At 43.1% G+C, this 16,102-nt stretch overlaps 2 protein-coding genes across 4 annotated transcripts; one reads left to right on the top strand and one right to left on the bottom strand.

Annotated features, from left to right (window-relative positions):
* Nucleotides 1–595: 595 nt before the first annotated feature.
* LOC106653476 lies at nt 596–11,941 on the top strand. The gene is made up of 6 exons (XM_014372929.2): nt 596–889; nt 8,251–8,456; nt 9,201–9,336; nt 9,413–9,546; nt 9,628–9,853; nt 11,474–11,941. The coding sequence occupies exons 1-6, from the start codon at nt 802–804 to the stop codon at nt 11,593–11,595; spliced, it is 912 nt and encodes a 303-aa protein (XP_014228415.1). The 5' UTR covers nt 596–801; the 3' UTR covers nt 11,596–11,941.
* A 2,057-nt stretch (nt 11,942–13,998) lies between these two features.
* On the bottom strand, nt 13,999–16,015 carry LOC106653465 (gastrula zinc finger protein XlCGF28.1-like). 3 transcript variants are annotated; one of them, XM_023463539.1, is made up of 4 exons: nt 15,856–16,015; nt 15,666–15,780; nt 15,309–15,582; nt 13,999–15,143 (listed from the first exon to the last, which is right to left on the bottom strand). In XM_023463539.1, exons 1-4 carry the CDS (start codon nt 15,897–15,899, stop codon nt 14,212–14,214), a joined length of 1,365 nt encoding a protein of 454 aa, XP_023319307.1. In that variant the 5' UTR covers nt 15,900–16,015; the 3' UTR covers nt 13,999–14,211. The 3 variants fall into 3 exon arrangements, with proteins under 3 accessions (XP_023319307.1, XP_014228400.2, XP_014228399.2); XM_014372914.2 differs by having other exon boundaries at nt 13,999–14,807; nt 14,973–15,582; nt 15,856–16,014; XM_014372913.2 differs by having other exon boundaries at nt 13,999–15,582; nt 15,856–16,014.
* Between the last annotated feature and the right edge of the window lie 87 nt (nt 16,016–16,102).

Here is a 16,102-nt window from a genome sequence, read left to right as displayed (position 1 = left end):
TCGAGAGTTAATTGCAATAAGTACGCAACTTGATAAAATAAAGTTTAAAATTAAACTTTTGTTGCAGAAATAATATAGTTACATGTTTATAAATCCTCGTTCAACTTATGTAATAAATTATTAAACTCGATAACAGATATTTTAAAATTATTAATGGAGATGTTTTAAATCATTATTTCAGCATAAGTAGCCCTTATATATAATTCATACAGCTTCAAGAAGCGGAATTGATTCGCGAAACAAACGACACATCCTACTCCCCAATATGCGGCTAAATCTGACGTGCGAAGGGTCAATCGCGTTGATCGTCATGCATCTCTCCGCAGTCATCGGCACGTGTGCAGCGTCTTGATGAGATGACGATCGCTATACAAATACACATAATAAGGAAGCAGCAGCAGTGGCTGGGCCGATGACTCGCGTGTGCACAATTTCAGTGCGGATCGCGCGTGGGTGGGATTCGAGTGGGTGGTCGGTCTCGAGTCTGCGCCCTTCAGCGATCGCCGACGCCAAAGCAGCAGCAGCAGCAGCCGCCGCAGCATCCCCCTGATGCGAGAGAAGCTTCAGTCAGTCAGTCAGTCGCGACTCGGCTGTCGCTTCGAGAGCTGCTTATACCTATCCTCCGTACGTAAACGCTCAAAACTCTTATCTGCCGATTCCTCGAGGTGTCAGTGTACCACAGTTCGTTGTTGTTGTTGCTGCTGCTGCTGTTGTTTATTATCATGTGCTCGGCTAGTGGTCTCGGTTGGTGCTCCGAGTGCAGACGATAAAAGTGCGAAAAAATTTCTTTTTGCCGCAAGGATGTGGCCGCGGTCGAGTCGCGGCAGTTCATCGGGCCCAGCTCGACTGTTGTCCTCGTGCTGTCTCGTCCTCGTTCTCCTCGTCAGCAGTAAGTCATAGACGAAATTTTACCCAAACTATCAAAGAGTAGGCCAGATGCGGGTTCCACCCAGCTACATTAGCATAGAAACGTATGTTTCCTGCCTTCGTTCCAGAGGGATGGAAAAAGTAATCCGATCGTCGGATTTTGCATGTTAAACGGACTTTTCCTTACGCGGGACGTGACTGCGCCTTTTCTCGCAGTCAAAGGTCTATAATGTATTTTTCCCTTTCTCATCGACGCGCAGACGTGTGTCTGCCTCGATTTCTTTTCTTCGCGGATCGCACCGATGCTAGTGCAGCTAGATGCTTCTATTCCATGCAACGTTTTATTCATGAAAATAAATTTAATTTTTTTTACTCCCTCGCCTAAGCAAAATTACTTATGCTTTGCGTACGCGTACGCAGTGAAATACGTTTTAATCGTGCGCCGTTTCCAGCGATGTACGAACGCCGAGGAAAAATTATCGACACACACAGCGGATCGTTAGGACTTATCGAATTATAATCCTAATTCGAAATATAAATTTAATTCCCAAAGGCGAAAGTCCTCGATTTTCAGCGAACTTTATTTTTTTTTTTTTCAAAAAAAACTTTTAAAATTAAACTTGCCACCGCACCGCCGTTGCTGCTGCTGCTGCAGCTCGGGGTAATAACTGCTACGTGCTTTTGTTAATTACAAAGTTGCCGCGCGCGGTACTTTTTAAAAGCGTCGAATTCGCGGCGCGTTAAATTTTAATACACAGGGCTAGAATATAAAAAGAAAGGAGCTTTTTTTCTGCGTACATTGCAGCGCGCGCGAACAAAAGCGCGAAACGAGATTTATGTATATAATAGATGCGAGAATTCGTCGGGCGCAGTAGAGAGCCTTTATTTTATTCGCAAAGCCGCGAAATCGTTCATTACGCATTTACAGGGTAGTAGTACTCCTCTATCTCTTATAAATACCGCACGCGCGCGTCTTCATGGCCTCGCACACGAGTCGATCGACGAAAAATCAGCACCCGCGGCTCCATCCGATTCCGAAGTTACTTACTCTCTTACATTTTTTTCCTTCTTCTTCTTCTTTCGTGTAATATCAATTACCTAGCGTTCGCCGTAGAAAATAACTGCCGCGCCGCGTTCTCGAGCGTCAGCTGCGAGCTGCAAGCTGCAGCCTAGACGAAGCGGCGTCGGCGGCGGCATTACGTAAAAGCAGCTCGGCGCGCGGTATATAAGCTAGTGTATAGTAGCTGCTACCCCCCGGTATACGTTATACCTTATTCGAGTTTCCTTATCGCTCTACGCTTATACGTGTGTGTGTGTGTGTGCGTTATACGCTCGCGAGCGGCTAAGCTTTTCCCGAAACCGTTTTGCCCGGGAGCGGAGCGAGCGAGCGAGTACGCGAGAACCGCAAAACTGTACCTCGTCCGCAATTTCCTATACATATATACGCATATATGGTATATACACTATAGAGGAGAGTAGAGGAGAGGAGAGAGCAGGCGAAGCCAAAGACTGGAAACCTTATTGAAGCTTTCCGTTCCGTATGGTATTCCGCACTTCTTCTTCCTGCTGCTGCCGCTGCATATAGTGTAACTATATGTATACTATTTTCCATTCTTACTCGCGCGTACGCATTTTATATTATATCGCTATGTATCTTTCTTTCTCTCTCTCTATAGACTCCTGCCAGCGGAGAGGATGTAAAATGTATAAACGTGTCTATAAAAACCATCTTCTCTCTTTTTTCTCTCTTTCTCTCTCACTCACCGTCGTTATCGTAAAACAAATTTCCTTTATTCTTTTTTTTTTTTACTCTGCAGCTTCATTTTATTGGAAACTATGGTGCCTTTAATAATTTCCGTGGATGAGGCAAAAAAAAAAAGAAAAAAAAAATTACTTTTTACAAGGTGTAAAAAGCTCGGGCTATAAGATCTATAAATCAAACGTCTGCATCTCTCTCGATCTTCCGGTATATATATAGCCAAATTGCCGTCTCGACATATAGAAAGAGAGTAATGTAAGATGGCCACTCTTGTTCTCTCTCTCTCTCACTCTCTGCTCATAGTTGAGCCGCGCGTTCTAAGGCTCTCGCTCTTTTCCTCTATTTTACTCTACGACGACGACGAGCCTGGCGAAGTGATCACCTCGCGATCTCTCAACTTCTAATGAATTAATTCCTCCTCTTCTCTCTCTCTCTCTCTCTTACTCTCCTCGCTTTCGGCAGTAGCGCAGCTACTCTTGCTGCTTCGAGCGAAGGAACGAAGACTTCGCCCCGCCGTCTTCCGGAGCTGTGCTGCAGCGCCATTCATCAAGCGCTGCAGCACATAGCGTACACGCAATTTGCTTACTATTGGAAAACTTCTCGATTATTACCCCCCACTCTCTCTTTCGCTCTATCCGAGATCCAGAGCAAGGAAGAGCCCGAGGAAAAGAAAAGGAAAAAAGAGTCACGTTCCAGAATGTTGACTAAAATTCAATCTAGCTTGATAAATGAAATTCTCTGCGCCTCCCCCTTATGCCCTGAGACGAGCTACGACGACGACGACGATAATCGCTTATCGCAACGACGCGGCGAATTAATTTTTTGTAACGTCGAGCCCAGCCTCGTAGTAGCAGTAGATAGTACGTTGTACTTATTCTTTCGTTTTTCTTTTCTATATACACACACATACCCCATATCCCCCGCTTATCGCGATGAAAGAATGAGACTCGCTACATTTATCCCGGCGCCCTTTCGAGGTCATTTGCGTTTTATCGGGCGCGGCGGAGGCGATTCGGTTGAAACGGCCGCCGCCTGCCTCTCTCTGTCGATATCTTGCGCGTACGCCCTGAAAACGATTGGAAGACGACGACGTCTTCGAGTATATGACGCGAAAGGAAAAGAAAGAAAGAAAATCCGAGCTAAGTTTATGTGTACACGGTGATGTAATCCGTGAAAAAACGACATTCGTTACAAATACGACTCTTGCTCGAGAGACGAGATACATTAGCGAAAAACAAATCTACATCGCTCCACTATAAAGGAAGAATCATAAAAAAGATTAATTCAATTAACCTCCGGCCTCTCGTAACGTCGTCGTTATTACACTCGAGTCGTACCTCTGCCACATTACTATTTTTACCTTATCGCTCGCGTAGAGTACCACCATAGCATACATGGAATAATTCGCGCTCAGATTTACTCGGCGATATATGTGTAATTCGCGAAATGAGCTACGGTATAAACCATGCGTGCGTATATATGCGTTTGTATACGCGATATACACGCAGTCGTGGAAAATTCACTTATGCTCGCTCGCGAGCCGTGCGTATGCTGTGCAGTAAGTTTAACGCGGCGATACTGCACACTACACGCCGAGAGTTTTATCCTTGACGGCAACAATGTGTGTGTGTGTGTGCGCGCGTTTTGGAAAACTAAAACAGCATATATACGCAAAAGTACATCAGTCAGCTACTTTTATATATACTACTATATACACGGGCGAGAGCTTGTTTACGCGTATAAAACGTAAATGTTTAATTAGCCTACATTAAACCATCCTTTCTCTCGGCTATCTATACTGGACCGTCGGCCGCCCGAGTATGTGTGCGTGTGCGTGCGTGTGTGTGTGCAGAGCCGTTCTAGAGCTTCGATGCGTGGCTTTAACTTGCCATTTAATGCTCCTCCCTTCCCCCCCTTTCCCACTATATACTATCTGGTGCTTAATTAAGCTCGTTGCAAGCTCTGCAGCAGCAGCGAGCTTGTTTCATTTCGCGAGGCCGTAAGTGTGCCTACACGATGTGTATGTACGTAACGTTGTATACACGCGCCCCCCCCCCCCCCCNCCCCCCCCCCCCCCCCCCCGCCGTATTACCGGATGTTATTTCGCGGCATATGTGCGAGTGTACTGCAGGTGCAGCGTTTTATTATTAAATATACATAGAACTATATTGTATATATATAAATGCGATGTACTCGCGCGCGCGTGTACGTGCGAATGTAAATTGTCGGACGCGCGGGACGCAAATTTTGTTTATTTTGTAGCTCCGTGCCGTTATGTATTATATTGCGTCGATACAACATATTTGTTATACGGAACAGCAACGTTATAATTCGCTTGTTCCGAGGCAGGATTTCACCTATCGCGCGAATTAATTATAAGTCCTGATTCGTTTTAATCGTGGAGTCAAAAAAAAAAAGTAAAAAAAGAACTTCGGCGCACGTATCGCACACTGCGACGCTGCGCGAAAGCTCAAAGCGATTGATTCACGCGTCGTTCGGCAACGGCACCGCGGGGCAAAGTTTACGAGTCTATATATATATATATTTGTGTATCGGCGTTAATTTAACCGTGCGCCCGAAACTCGATCGCTTATACGTATATCCTTATCGCTTTTTTGCCCGATCATCGCTGCCGCACAGTCGAAAATCGCGTCGCAAAAGACGCGCGAAAAATGCATCCACCGGTATATAGTACACAGTCCCTTTTTAGTTGATTACGTACAGGCGCGGCGCGCGACCGGCGCGATGAGTAATGGGGCTCTTGACACACACACACACGAGCGTTTTTATCAATAATCGCCGTGGAACTCGAAAAAGTTAGCCGAATTTTCCTGGGGAGGAGGGGGAAGAGAGAGAGTTTATTATATGGCCCCTGGATCGGTGATATATGGAATCACACAATTTCGCGCACGGCTCTCGGAGAGATTATAAATCCTCTCTCTCTCTCTGTGCTTGGCCCCGGCTAGCCAACACTGCTGCTGCCCTCGCACGAAATCGATAAATCAGTTTTATTATACAAGCGCATAACACGCTGTATCTATTGTAATATGCCCGTGTTATTATTCTGCCCGCCCGCCCTCTCCCCGGAGATGTAACCTGTTAATGGAAACTCATGACTCTGTTCCGGCCGTATTATATATATCGTATATATAGATGTGTGTGTGTGTGTATAAGTGTGGGGGTAGGCTCGATTGTACTTCCTCGACGTCCCTCACTAATTGGAATTACCGTCGCGATATAGGCCTACGCGCTTTATTTATTGTTCGCATCTATTTACCTATTTCCATAATACATTAATGCCCCGAGTATTATGTATGGCCGTAATATGTGACGTGCTGTATCGTATATATATGTACGTACGCTTATATAGCGATGCGTATCGTTCGCGCGTGATAAGTTGACTTTTGGGCTTGCACGCCTGTCGTCGTTTGTGTATACGCGATTAGCCCATCGCTAAAACTTGCTCAGGAATTGACACTTACAATGAATATTTTTTACGTGCAGCGATCGATAATAAATCATGAACTTCGGTTTTTCACTTTTGGATTTGAATATGACATCTAGCGATAGAAATACAAAGTACACGCAACACTTATGATAATTTGCCAAAGACTTGTATTAGCTTATATCTATACACATTAGTATAATGACGTAGTATAAGCTGGGAATTTTTTGACATTCAAACGAATTCGAAGTTAGATCGAAAAAGCTCCGATTTAATAAAACTTGCTCCATCCAGCTCGTCGTGATGCTACTAATTTTTCTTAGTTTGAAATTTAAAAACAATTTTACTAATTACGATTTATTCATAATACGTCATCTTAAATTGTTAACGCATCATTATTGTTGAAAAAAAAACACAATTTTCAACATCTTCAAATACTATATAATACTACCTTAGATCACCACTTCACCACCAGATGGCGAATACCTTTATTTCAGTAAATCTGCAAGTAGCTAAGTCAAAATAATTGTATAAGTCGAAGCGCGATTATAGGCGTACGAGTTCTGGTTTTACAACAATTACTAACAAAACAAAAATCCATCGAAGAAATCGGAACTGTTCTTAGAATCTCTCCTAATGTTGGTAATAAATGCGACGCAATTAGGTTCGTTTCAAATACAGTTAACAATAATGTAATTGAATTGTAAAAAATAAATTTAATTTAATTGGCGTTTTAAACATCAAAAAGTGTGTTTAAATAGTGATCTGTGTGAAATTATACATACTGTTAAGAAATGATCGTTACAAAATCGTGCGCGGTATTACGTGTACATATAATTTAAAAAAAAACGTTATATTTTTACGTTACACTGATTAGTATGTATCGAGTTCTGACGGCACTCACACGACCAAGAAACTTTTTTGCTCCAATTAATTTTGCAACTTTCGACGACTTCGAACGTCCATTCACAATCCTGTAACGCTATCTACGACACTTTTACTCATGATTTTTCCAAGATTAAAAAGATGAGATAATACAATACACACGCCGTGCGCGTAAAAATGCAGAAAATACACCAACTGCTGCACGCACAGAGGGCTTAGAAAGTACACACGCTAAAAGACAAACGAGCGAGAGACATTTTTTTTTCCTTTTTTCTTTCGAGCTTTACGAATAATTTTCTAAAGAGCCCTTACTTTTTTTCCCTCCTATCAGCGCATCCTGCCTAACGCTGTATACGTTGGCGCGCGGTATAAATTGTTGCTGTTCTGTGCCACCACCACCACCACCACTACTCCCCGGACTTTTCAAGAGTTCGGGAGCTTTTATTGCTTTTTCCATTTCACAGTTTGAAAATCCCCCTGCGTTTCTAAATGAATTACTCTCCTCCGCTCTCGCGAAAGTTTGAAATTCTTCGAATTCGGGAGGTTCGCGCGGGAAGTGCAGGCAGAAAAAAAAAATTAGCACAGCCGTAACTCTGATTGGGACACGCACACCCGCATAGAAAATTCAGTTCCACTTATATATGTATATGCGTCATAATTATATGACGAAGCAGCAGCTTCGCGCGTAGAGAGAGAGAGAGAAGCTCGTGTGGTCAAGAGTAAGAGTAAGAGAGAGACAGAGAGCAAACGAGCTTCAAACTGTTATGGGCATTGAGTGAGAACTCGGACTGCGGCGGACAGTAGAGAGAGAGAGAGGAAGGATAGACGCAGAAGCAGCAGCAGCAGCAGCATCTACACACACTTGGCACACACACACACACCCGCGTTAAAACGTCAAGCCACAGGGCAAGAGGAAGTAGTTTCACCTCTACTCTAGCTAGCTAGCTATAGCACTGCTCGACGCTCTCGAACGTACACACACACACATACACACATAGACGCAGTATAGTAGGATAATATACTTACTCCTCGGCAAAGTTCGAGTTCGGGGGTGCGCGCAAAACTACTAGTATATGACGCGAGCTATCCTCGGGCTTTATATACACGAGAGAGGGAGAGAGAGAGTTGTTACGCGAGGCTACTTCTGCACACAGAGGCGTAAATGACATAGACGCGCCCGGCCAGCTGCATTTTCACGCTTTATTAATACAACTCTATCTCTCTCTCTATCCAACAAAACTTTGTTATCCTTTTTTTTTTGTAAATTTTCTTTTACATCTCATTTTTTTTAAAGGTACGACGAGCCTGAAGAATCTCAAGATAATCGTGCCGGAGCGGGTGAGGGTGGGCGACTCGGCCCTGCTCACCTGCAGCTACGACCTCGAGGACGCCCAGCTCTACGCGATCAAGTGGTACTTCGAGGACGAGGAGTTCTATCGCTTCGTGCCGAAGAAGCAGCCGCCCCACGACACCTTCCCCGTGCGCAACATACAGGTCAACGTGAGTATATCATATATAATAATGCACTGCTGTGGCTGCCGCCGCTGTAGCAGCACCAATTTATGCATATCGTAGCTGTATCGTTATAATAAAAAAAAAGGTGGGGTGGGAAAGAAAGTATATCACAGAGCAGCAGCGCCGCGCGCGCATCCGGAAACACGTTCTCAAAAAGGAAAAAAATTAGGTTTTCTGCTCTCGCTGCTCACGCTGCTACTGCTGCTCCCCGAGCTTATTTCCAGGGCAGCAGCAGCAGCAGCAGCAGCAGCAACGGCAGCAATATGTCGGGATTCAAAGCCGACGAAAAAAAAAAAACACAGCGGGGTAGAAAAAAAAAAAAGAAAAACGAGAGAGAGAGAGAGAGCAGCGAACGTGAGTAGATTATTAAGCGAGTAAAAGGTATTCACGTGTACACGGGGTGTATCGAGCTACTTCTTTCTCTCGTTCGCTCTTCTTCCTTTTTTTTCCAACCTCGTTTGTACACTATCTTGTATTCTGTTTTTATTCGAAGCGCTGCTGCCGCTACCGCCGCGTAGTAGTTTTTCCCTCTTCGGTAAGGAGGAGGAGGAGAGAAAAGACCCTGTCACTGTCGGGCGGTCTCCTTAAGCTCGCCGGTGTATACCTCTGTATAGATATAGATACCTCGCGGAGCTTACTTAGTTAGTTTTTTTTTTTGGCCCCGCCGAGACTACATTTATATCGAATTTTCTTTTTACCGCTTCTGCAAAAAAAAATACACGTACGCAGGTATCGGGATCGAATATGCAAGACGTGACGCTGGTCAACGTGCGGCGAAAGCACACGGGCCGATACAAGTGCGAGGTGTCGGAGGATCAGCCGCGCTACGACACCAAGCTCCAGGAGGCCGACATCTTCGTAGTCGGTGAGGATTTGCTGCTGCTTTCTCCCTACGGAGTTAACTTTTACTTATTTGTTGTAATTATATTGTCTTTGATCAGACGTCCCGGAAATGGAGCCGAGAATCCAGGTGGACAAGCAGCGTCTGGCGGACGGCGACACGCTCAAGGCCAACTGCACCTCGGGAGCCTCGAGGCCCGCGGCCAACGTCACCTGGACCGTCAACGGAAAGCCGGTAAATATTTATTGACCAGCTCGTACACGCATGAATAAAGTTTAATTTATACCCACATCGCGCGACTGTCCGTGCTCGCAGCTGGATAATCGACGGATGAAATTCCACGTGCGCACGCAGTCGCTGCACGTGCAGGACGACGACAGGCATCGCACGCGCTCCTGGCTCCAACTCGACACGCAGGGCCTGTTTCAGGATTATCGGCTGAGGCTGCGCTGCTTCGCCGAGATCGCACCCGTGTACAAGGCCTCGAGCACGGTGGACCTGCAGCAGGACGGGCCCTCCGTCGCCTCGCCCCACAGCCATCGTGAGTACATTATACATATGTAATTTTACATCGGTCATCGATCACGGTGACCTAGAAAAAGTATACAGGGAAAAAGCGAGAGAGAGAGAGAATACCGGAGTGTACCGCAGCGAGCTCACGCACGCGTGGATCGTACTATGCATTAATAATCCTTCAATTAGGATGGAACGCTGCGCGCTTCGTTATAGCTTTTAACGCGCATTTGCATTTCTCTCTCTCTCTCTCTCTCTCTCTTTTTCGGGTTCAATCGAATTGATGACGTATCCCACTCGTGCGTACACGAGAGAGAGAGGGAAAGAGTATATACGCATACTGGGACGCGAATGAATAGTTTACCAAAAGAGCCGTTTACACGCGCCGGACGTCGCGTTGACTCGTACTACTTGCTCGGCGCGCGCAGTTTTGCTTGTTGTCTATAAATATTTACATTAGGCGCGCACGCGCGCGCGATCGACAGCTCGGGCACGAGGCTCGAAATAAATTGCTAAACTTTTCCACCTTTCTCTGGCTCTCTGTCGATGAATGAAGAGAAACCAAGTCTGGTAGAAATGCTCGACATCGATTATTGTGGCCTAATGATGGAAAAGTGAACGTTTAAATTGTTATGAAAAACATTTAAACTCGCAAATTTTCATAAGAATAGTGTTGCAATTATTGAGCGCATTTTAAAACGGCGCTGAAAATGACAAAAAAAATGTGATAACTTTAAATACGATAATATCACTTTGAGCCTTCTCCACTAGATGGCGAGTATCGTTCCCAGCAAATCCGCAACTGGCAAAGTCGAAATAATTGTATAAGTCTGGGCTTGTTTTTGACAAATATGTTTTAACACCGATCGTTTTTATAATGTAACCACTAGATCGCGAGTGCCTTCGTCTACGAATTTGAAAGTAGCAAAGTAAACATAATTGCATAAGTCAAAGCGAGATTGGATCGAAAAATATCTAGGTGTTGTTGAAAGTACGAAACGTCGAGCATCTCTCTATCTTTAGTCAAACTCGAAATTTTGCAAATCGATAATTGCATCATTTCACAAACTCGCGGCGCGGGTAATGCGATCAACGTTACAATAACGAGACAACGGTTACGTTAACAACGTCTTATAATACTCTCTCTGTCTCTCTTTCTCCGCGTCTTTTCCTCGGCGTATATACAGCATTAACTGCTTTACTCCGCCATACAGGTTGCGGCTCATTTACCGCGACAAAGAACATCTCTCCCTCTCTCTCTCTCTCTCTTGCTCTCGCTCTAGCGGATCGCTTTCGGGTCAGAGTATAAGAAAACTGAATTTAATGATCCGCGTCTAAGGCTCTTTTCTATCTTCTCTTCCCTTTAGAAGTTTCAGAAAGCACGTTTCTTCAATTTTTCCTTCTTTCTTTCCTTTTTTTTACGTTGTTGTTGTAATAGCTATCGTTTACTGCACTCGCCTCTCTCTCTCTACATTCCTTTACTATTTCTTCGTGCAGTTGAAAACAACGAAAAAAGCGAAAGAGAGGGCTTTTTTCTCTCGGATATATTTTTCGTAATTTTTTTTCACCCCGTAAAACTCAATCGTCGCTTATAAAGAATTTACGAGGCAATTATCGAGTCGCACTGTACGTCTTGACGTGTTCGCAGAGTCCAGCGGGAGCAACGAAACGACCGGAGCACCCCCGTGGTCCTTCAAGATGATCGTACTCATGCTGAATCTGATCCTCGGCATACTGATGGACGCAGTCTCGACGACGGCGACGAGGTGATCAGCGTCATCGGGCCCAACAACGACGCGCACGAATGAAAAAAAGTGAGTGCCCAGTGGCGCTGGATCGTTTCCACTGCTGCGACGACGACGAAGATCGTCGAGAGCCGAGCGATTATACGCATTCACTTTTGCTTGATTATTGATATAACTTACGATGTACGATAATTAATAACGATGTAACGATTTACGAATTGTACAGTTTTTGACGCATGTTATTTTTTGATATAATAACAATTATCGTGTAATCCTTACCGATATGAGTGAGCGGTTATTTATTTCGCCGGAGTTTTTCTATATTTAATACAGACGCTCGTTTTTTGTATTTACGTCAATTACGTGCCATCCTTGCGAGAATGTGAATCACATATTATATTATATATTATAAAATGAAAATGTACATAATAATAAATAAAACGTGAATTTGTGTTTGGAATAAGAATAAAAACAATAAAATTTGTTGAATTTTGAAGATTCATGACTTTTTTAATCGTAGCTGACAAAACCATACCCATATTCCTCAAAGACAAGGGACAAATGATAACGAGAGATAACTTTTTCCAATTTCTCAAACGTTTAATTCGAGCCAAGCTTTCCCCAGGACGATTCCACAAATTCCTTTTTATTTTTCCTACTTTAATCGTCGCGCGTAAACATAATCCCACGAAATAGATTTTATTTCGCGAAATTATGCGCGCGCAGCGGCACACCAAAGGGATTATATCGTCGTTGCGCGGAATCGATGCGCGCATGGCAGTACTTTTACCTCTAATTATGTACTCTCGAAAACTCGAATTGAATAGTATCGTATTTTAAGCACGATGCGCGCATAATAATTCACCGCGGTAAAATGCATCCCGGCTCTATATACCGCGGAATCGCGCGTCCTCATTTGCGATCCGTAATGCGCGCGCGATACGAGATACATCCTCATTATTTTCCTCGTACAGCGAGCATATACGTAATATACATATCTATATGATAATAATAAGTAGCTGCGAGACTCGTGCAGATAGTAGCATATAGTCTGCTAATGGGTGGAATCCTTCCAATTTCTTATACGACGTTATAATACGCGCGCGCGCACGCGTGCGCGGGAGGTGGAAGAAACGACGCTAATTCGATGGAAAAGTGAATTTCATCGTTCGGTGAACTAAGCCGTATTGCACGATACGAGCGCGTCATTAGCGCGTGAAGTAATTTCTTGCGCGCGGGAGAGAGAATACGTTTTTACATTATCGTTATTATTGCGTCTAATTCTCTTTTTTTGTTCCTGATTCGTAAATAATTTTGACGTTATCGTGTACGCGAACGAGTTAACGCGAATGGAACGAACGAAACGAAGAAAAAGTTTTTTCGGCTGCCGCTGCCCGTGCGGTCGGTAATGACCCCCCCGCAGGAGACCCTCGCATATTCCGGCTGCAAAATGCGCCGTGTGTACACTTTGTAAAGTTATATACAGGCCCGGAGCGTAGGGGCTTTATCTCGTTCTACCGTAGTAGTGGTGGTGGTACCTTTTGCCCGTTTTGCGGTGCGCGCCGCGGTCGCTATTTTCCTGGCTCTCTCATTTTGCGGTACTTATTATATTCATGCGCGTGCACTGTGCACATATATAGCTATGGCTGGCGATCGTTTTCCGTGTACCGAGCGAAAAATTGACAACGACGTTCGTCGTTGCGTTTCTCTTTCTCTTCCTCTCGGAACCATGCGGGAATACACGAACGCGTAAGCGAGCTTGATAATCTCTCGTTTGCGATGCGATACACTTTCTTGTCGTTTTACAATTTATATTATAGCTACTATCACAGGGGGGAAGGGTGTCCCCCCGAGGATATAGCGACGCTTGACGTCTCAGACGCGCAGAGGCTTAATTCGCGATGTGCAGCGGATGATAATGTACGCGTCGCACATAATTGTGTACTTCTCGTACGACTGTAAGTATTATTTTATCCTATATTCTCGAGATAATTTCTATGGTAGTGGTGCTCGATATTTTGTGACTAGTTTTTGGACGACGAGAAAATTTCTTGGACATGGCAGAGCTATTAGCACTGAATACATACTAATCAGAAGTGTAACGTTATTTTTAAATTTTTATGGTCTTGTATAAATTCATATATATAAATTCATATATAAATTCATATCGGGAAGGTAAGGTGCGCGTCTGAGTGTGCATGAGTGCTCAGCATTATACTTCATCTGTTATTAAATAAAAAGCTGGCGATTATGATGAATAAATTTGACACTTAATGCAAGATACACCTTCTGCAAAAATCCTCATTTCATGATTTTTATGCTTAAAAAAACTGTACAGATTGATAAAAATTATAGGTAGGTTGATTCAAATGAAACATTATGGTTTTTTTTTTTAAATTTATTGATTTTTTTAAAAACTGATCGTTTTTTAAGCAGTGAGATGGAAAACATTGGTGAGTGATCCAAAATATAATAATCTATGTTTTTTGACAAAATTTCAATGTACATTTTATACATTTATTGGGTGTTAATGCGTGAGTGATGTGCTACTTCGATGACAGTTTTATGGCTCCTCATTTGTCTCGATGTTTTTTCATTTTGCGCGGCATTGGTGGATGTTTTAAGATCTTTTGCATTGATCTCATGCTTGGGTATCGCTTTTATGTTCACGTTTGACGTGACTACGTAATTTGGGCCTGTTTTCAAATTTTTCCCCGCAAAAGGCACATTCGTGAACTCTGTGCAGCTCGTTAAAGTGAATTACAAGACGACCCTTGTCTGAAAATGTCTTGCCACACGTTTCACATACGTGAGTGATATTATGCTCCGAATTCATGTGGAGTTTGAGCTCACTCCTGAATTTGAATTTTTTTTTGCACACTTCGCAAGTAGTTGCCTCAACTTTATGAACCGAATCGATGTGAATTTTGAGATTTCCTGTTCGTCCGAATGACTTTCCACATATACTACACACATGTTCAACACCATCATGTACTGAACCGATGTGGATTTTGAGATTTTTTTTTCGTGTGAATGTCTTTCCACATGTACTACAAACATGTTTAACACCATTATGTACTACATCGATGTGAATCTTAAGATCTCCTTTTTGTGTGAATGTCTTTCCACATACACCACACGCATGTTTAACACCATTATGTACTCCATCGATGTGTTTATTAAGATCTCCTTTTTGTGAGAATGTCTTTCCACATGTACTACATTTATGTTTAACACCATTATGTCCATTCATGTGGATCCTGAGTGAGGCCTCAGTTGTGAATTGCTTTCCGCACACTTCGCATGTTGGTGCCATACCATTATGAATCGAATCGATGTGTTTATTAAGATGTTTTTTTTGTGTGAATGTCTTTCCACATGTACTACATTTATGTTTAACACCATTATGTCCATTCATGTGGATCCTGAGTGAGGGCTCAGTTGTGAATTGTTTTCCGCATATTTTGCATGTAGGTGCCATACCATTATGCATCGCATTGACGTGGATTTTGAGAGTATTTTTGCGTGTGAATGTCTTTCCACATTCACTACATTTATGTTTAACACCATTATGTCCATCCATGTGGATCCTGAGTGAGGGCTTAGTTGTGAATTGTTTTCCGCATATTTTGCATGTAGGTGCCATACCATTATGCATCGCATTGACGTGGATTTTGAGAGTATTTTTGTGTGTGAATGTCTTTCCACATTCACTACATTTATGTTTAACACCATTATGTACTGCACGAATGTGGATCTTGAGTGTAGCCTCAGTTGAGAACTTCTCTCCGCAAATCTCACACGTATGTTTGGTACCATTATGTACCTTATCGGTGCGGGTTTCGCATTGACTTTTTTGGGTAAATGTTTTTTCATTTGCATCAAATGCATCACTCAGCTTACTATCCAAATTCAATTCCTCTTTTACTTCGTCCTTAATTTCTTTCAAGTTAATGCCGAGCTTCTCGTCCTTACATTCGAATTCTACTTCGACATCGTCAGGGCCATGAGTCTAGAAAAATAATTTAAATTCAAGATTATGGAAAATTGTTGTTTAAAAATGTCAGCTATAAGCAGTCCCATATCAACACTTACTAAATTTTCTCGACCAGAACGCGAGGATTCTTCGGTGTTAGCATCGTGTGCATTGCCAATTATCTCATAATCATCATTTTCAATCGGGGAATCATCGTTTGGTTCCTCCTTCACTCTGCAATATTCACATTGAAATTAAGTATAACACTAAAATTTTTTTAAAATATCATTCTCACGAAATAAAAATTACCTGACGTTACAGTTATATACACCACTGAAGTCCATGTTTCTCATTTGGAATTTGAACAACGACTAGTGGCTCTATAACGATGATATACACATTGAACTAGGTAACTTGATCGTGACAATATTTACAAATCGTGAAATGAAAGTTTGGGAAAATTTATGTCAACAGAGCAACTCTATACTTAACATGTATTATTAGAGAAATTATACTATTCATCTCCGGCGTAATAAACAATTAGCAATTTTCTTTG

This window comes from Trichogramma pretiosum, unplaced genomic scaffold (assembly GCF_000599845.2).
Source record: "Trichogramma pretiosum strain Unisexual culture from Peru unplaced genomic scaffold, Tpre_2.0 scaffold169, whole genome shotgun sequence".
NCBI classification, from domain to species: domain Eukaryota; kingdom Metazoa; phylum Arthropoda; class Insecta; order Hymenoptera; family Trichogrammatidae; genus Trichogramma; species Trichogramma pretiosum.
This window is presented reverse-complemented; position numbering and strand designations above follow the sequence as displayed.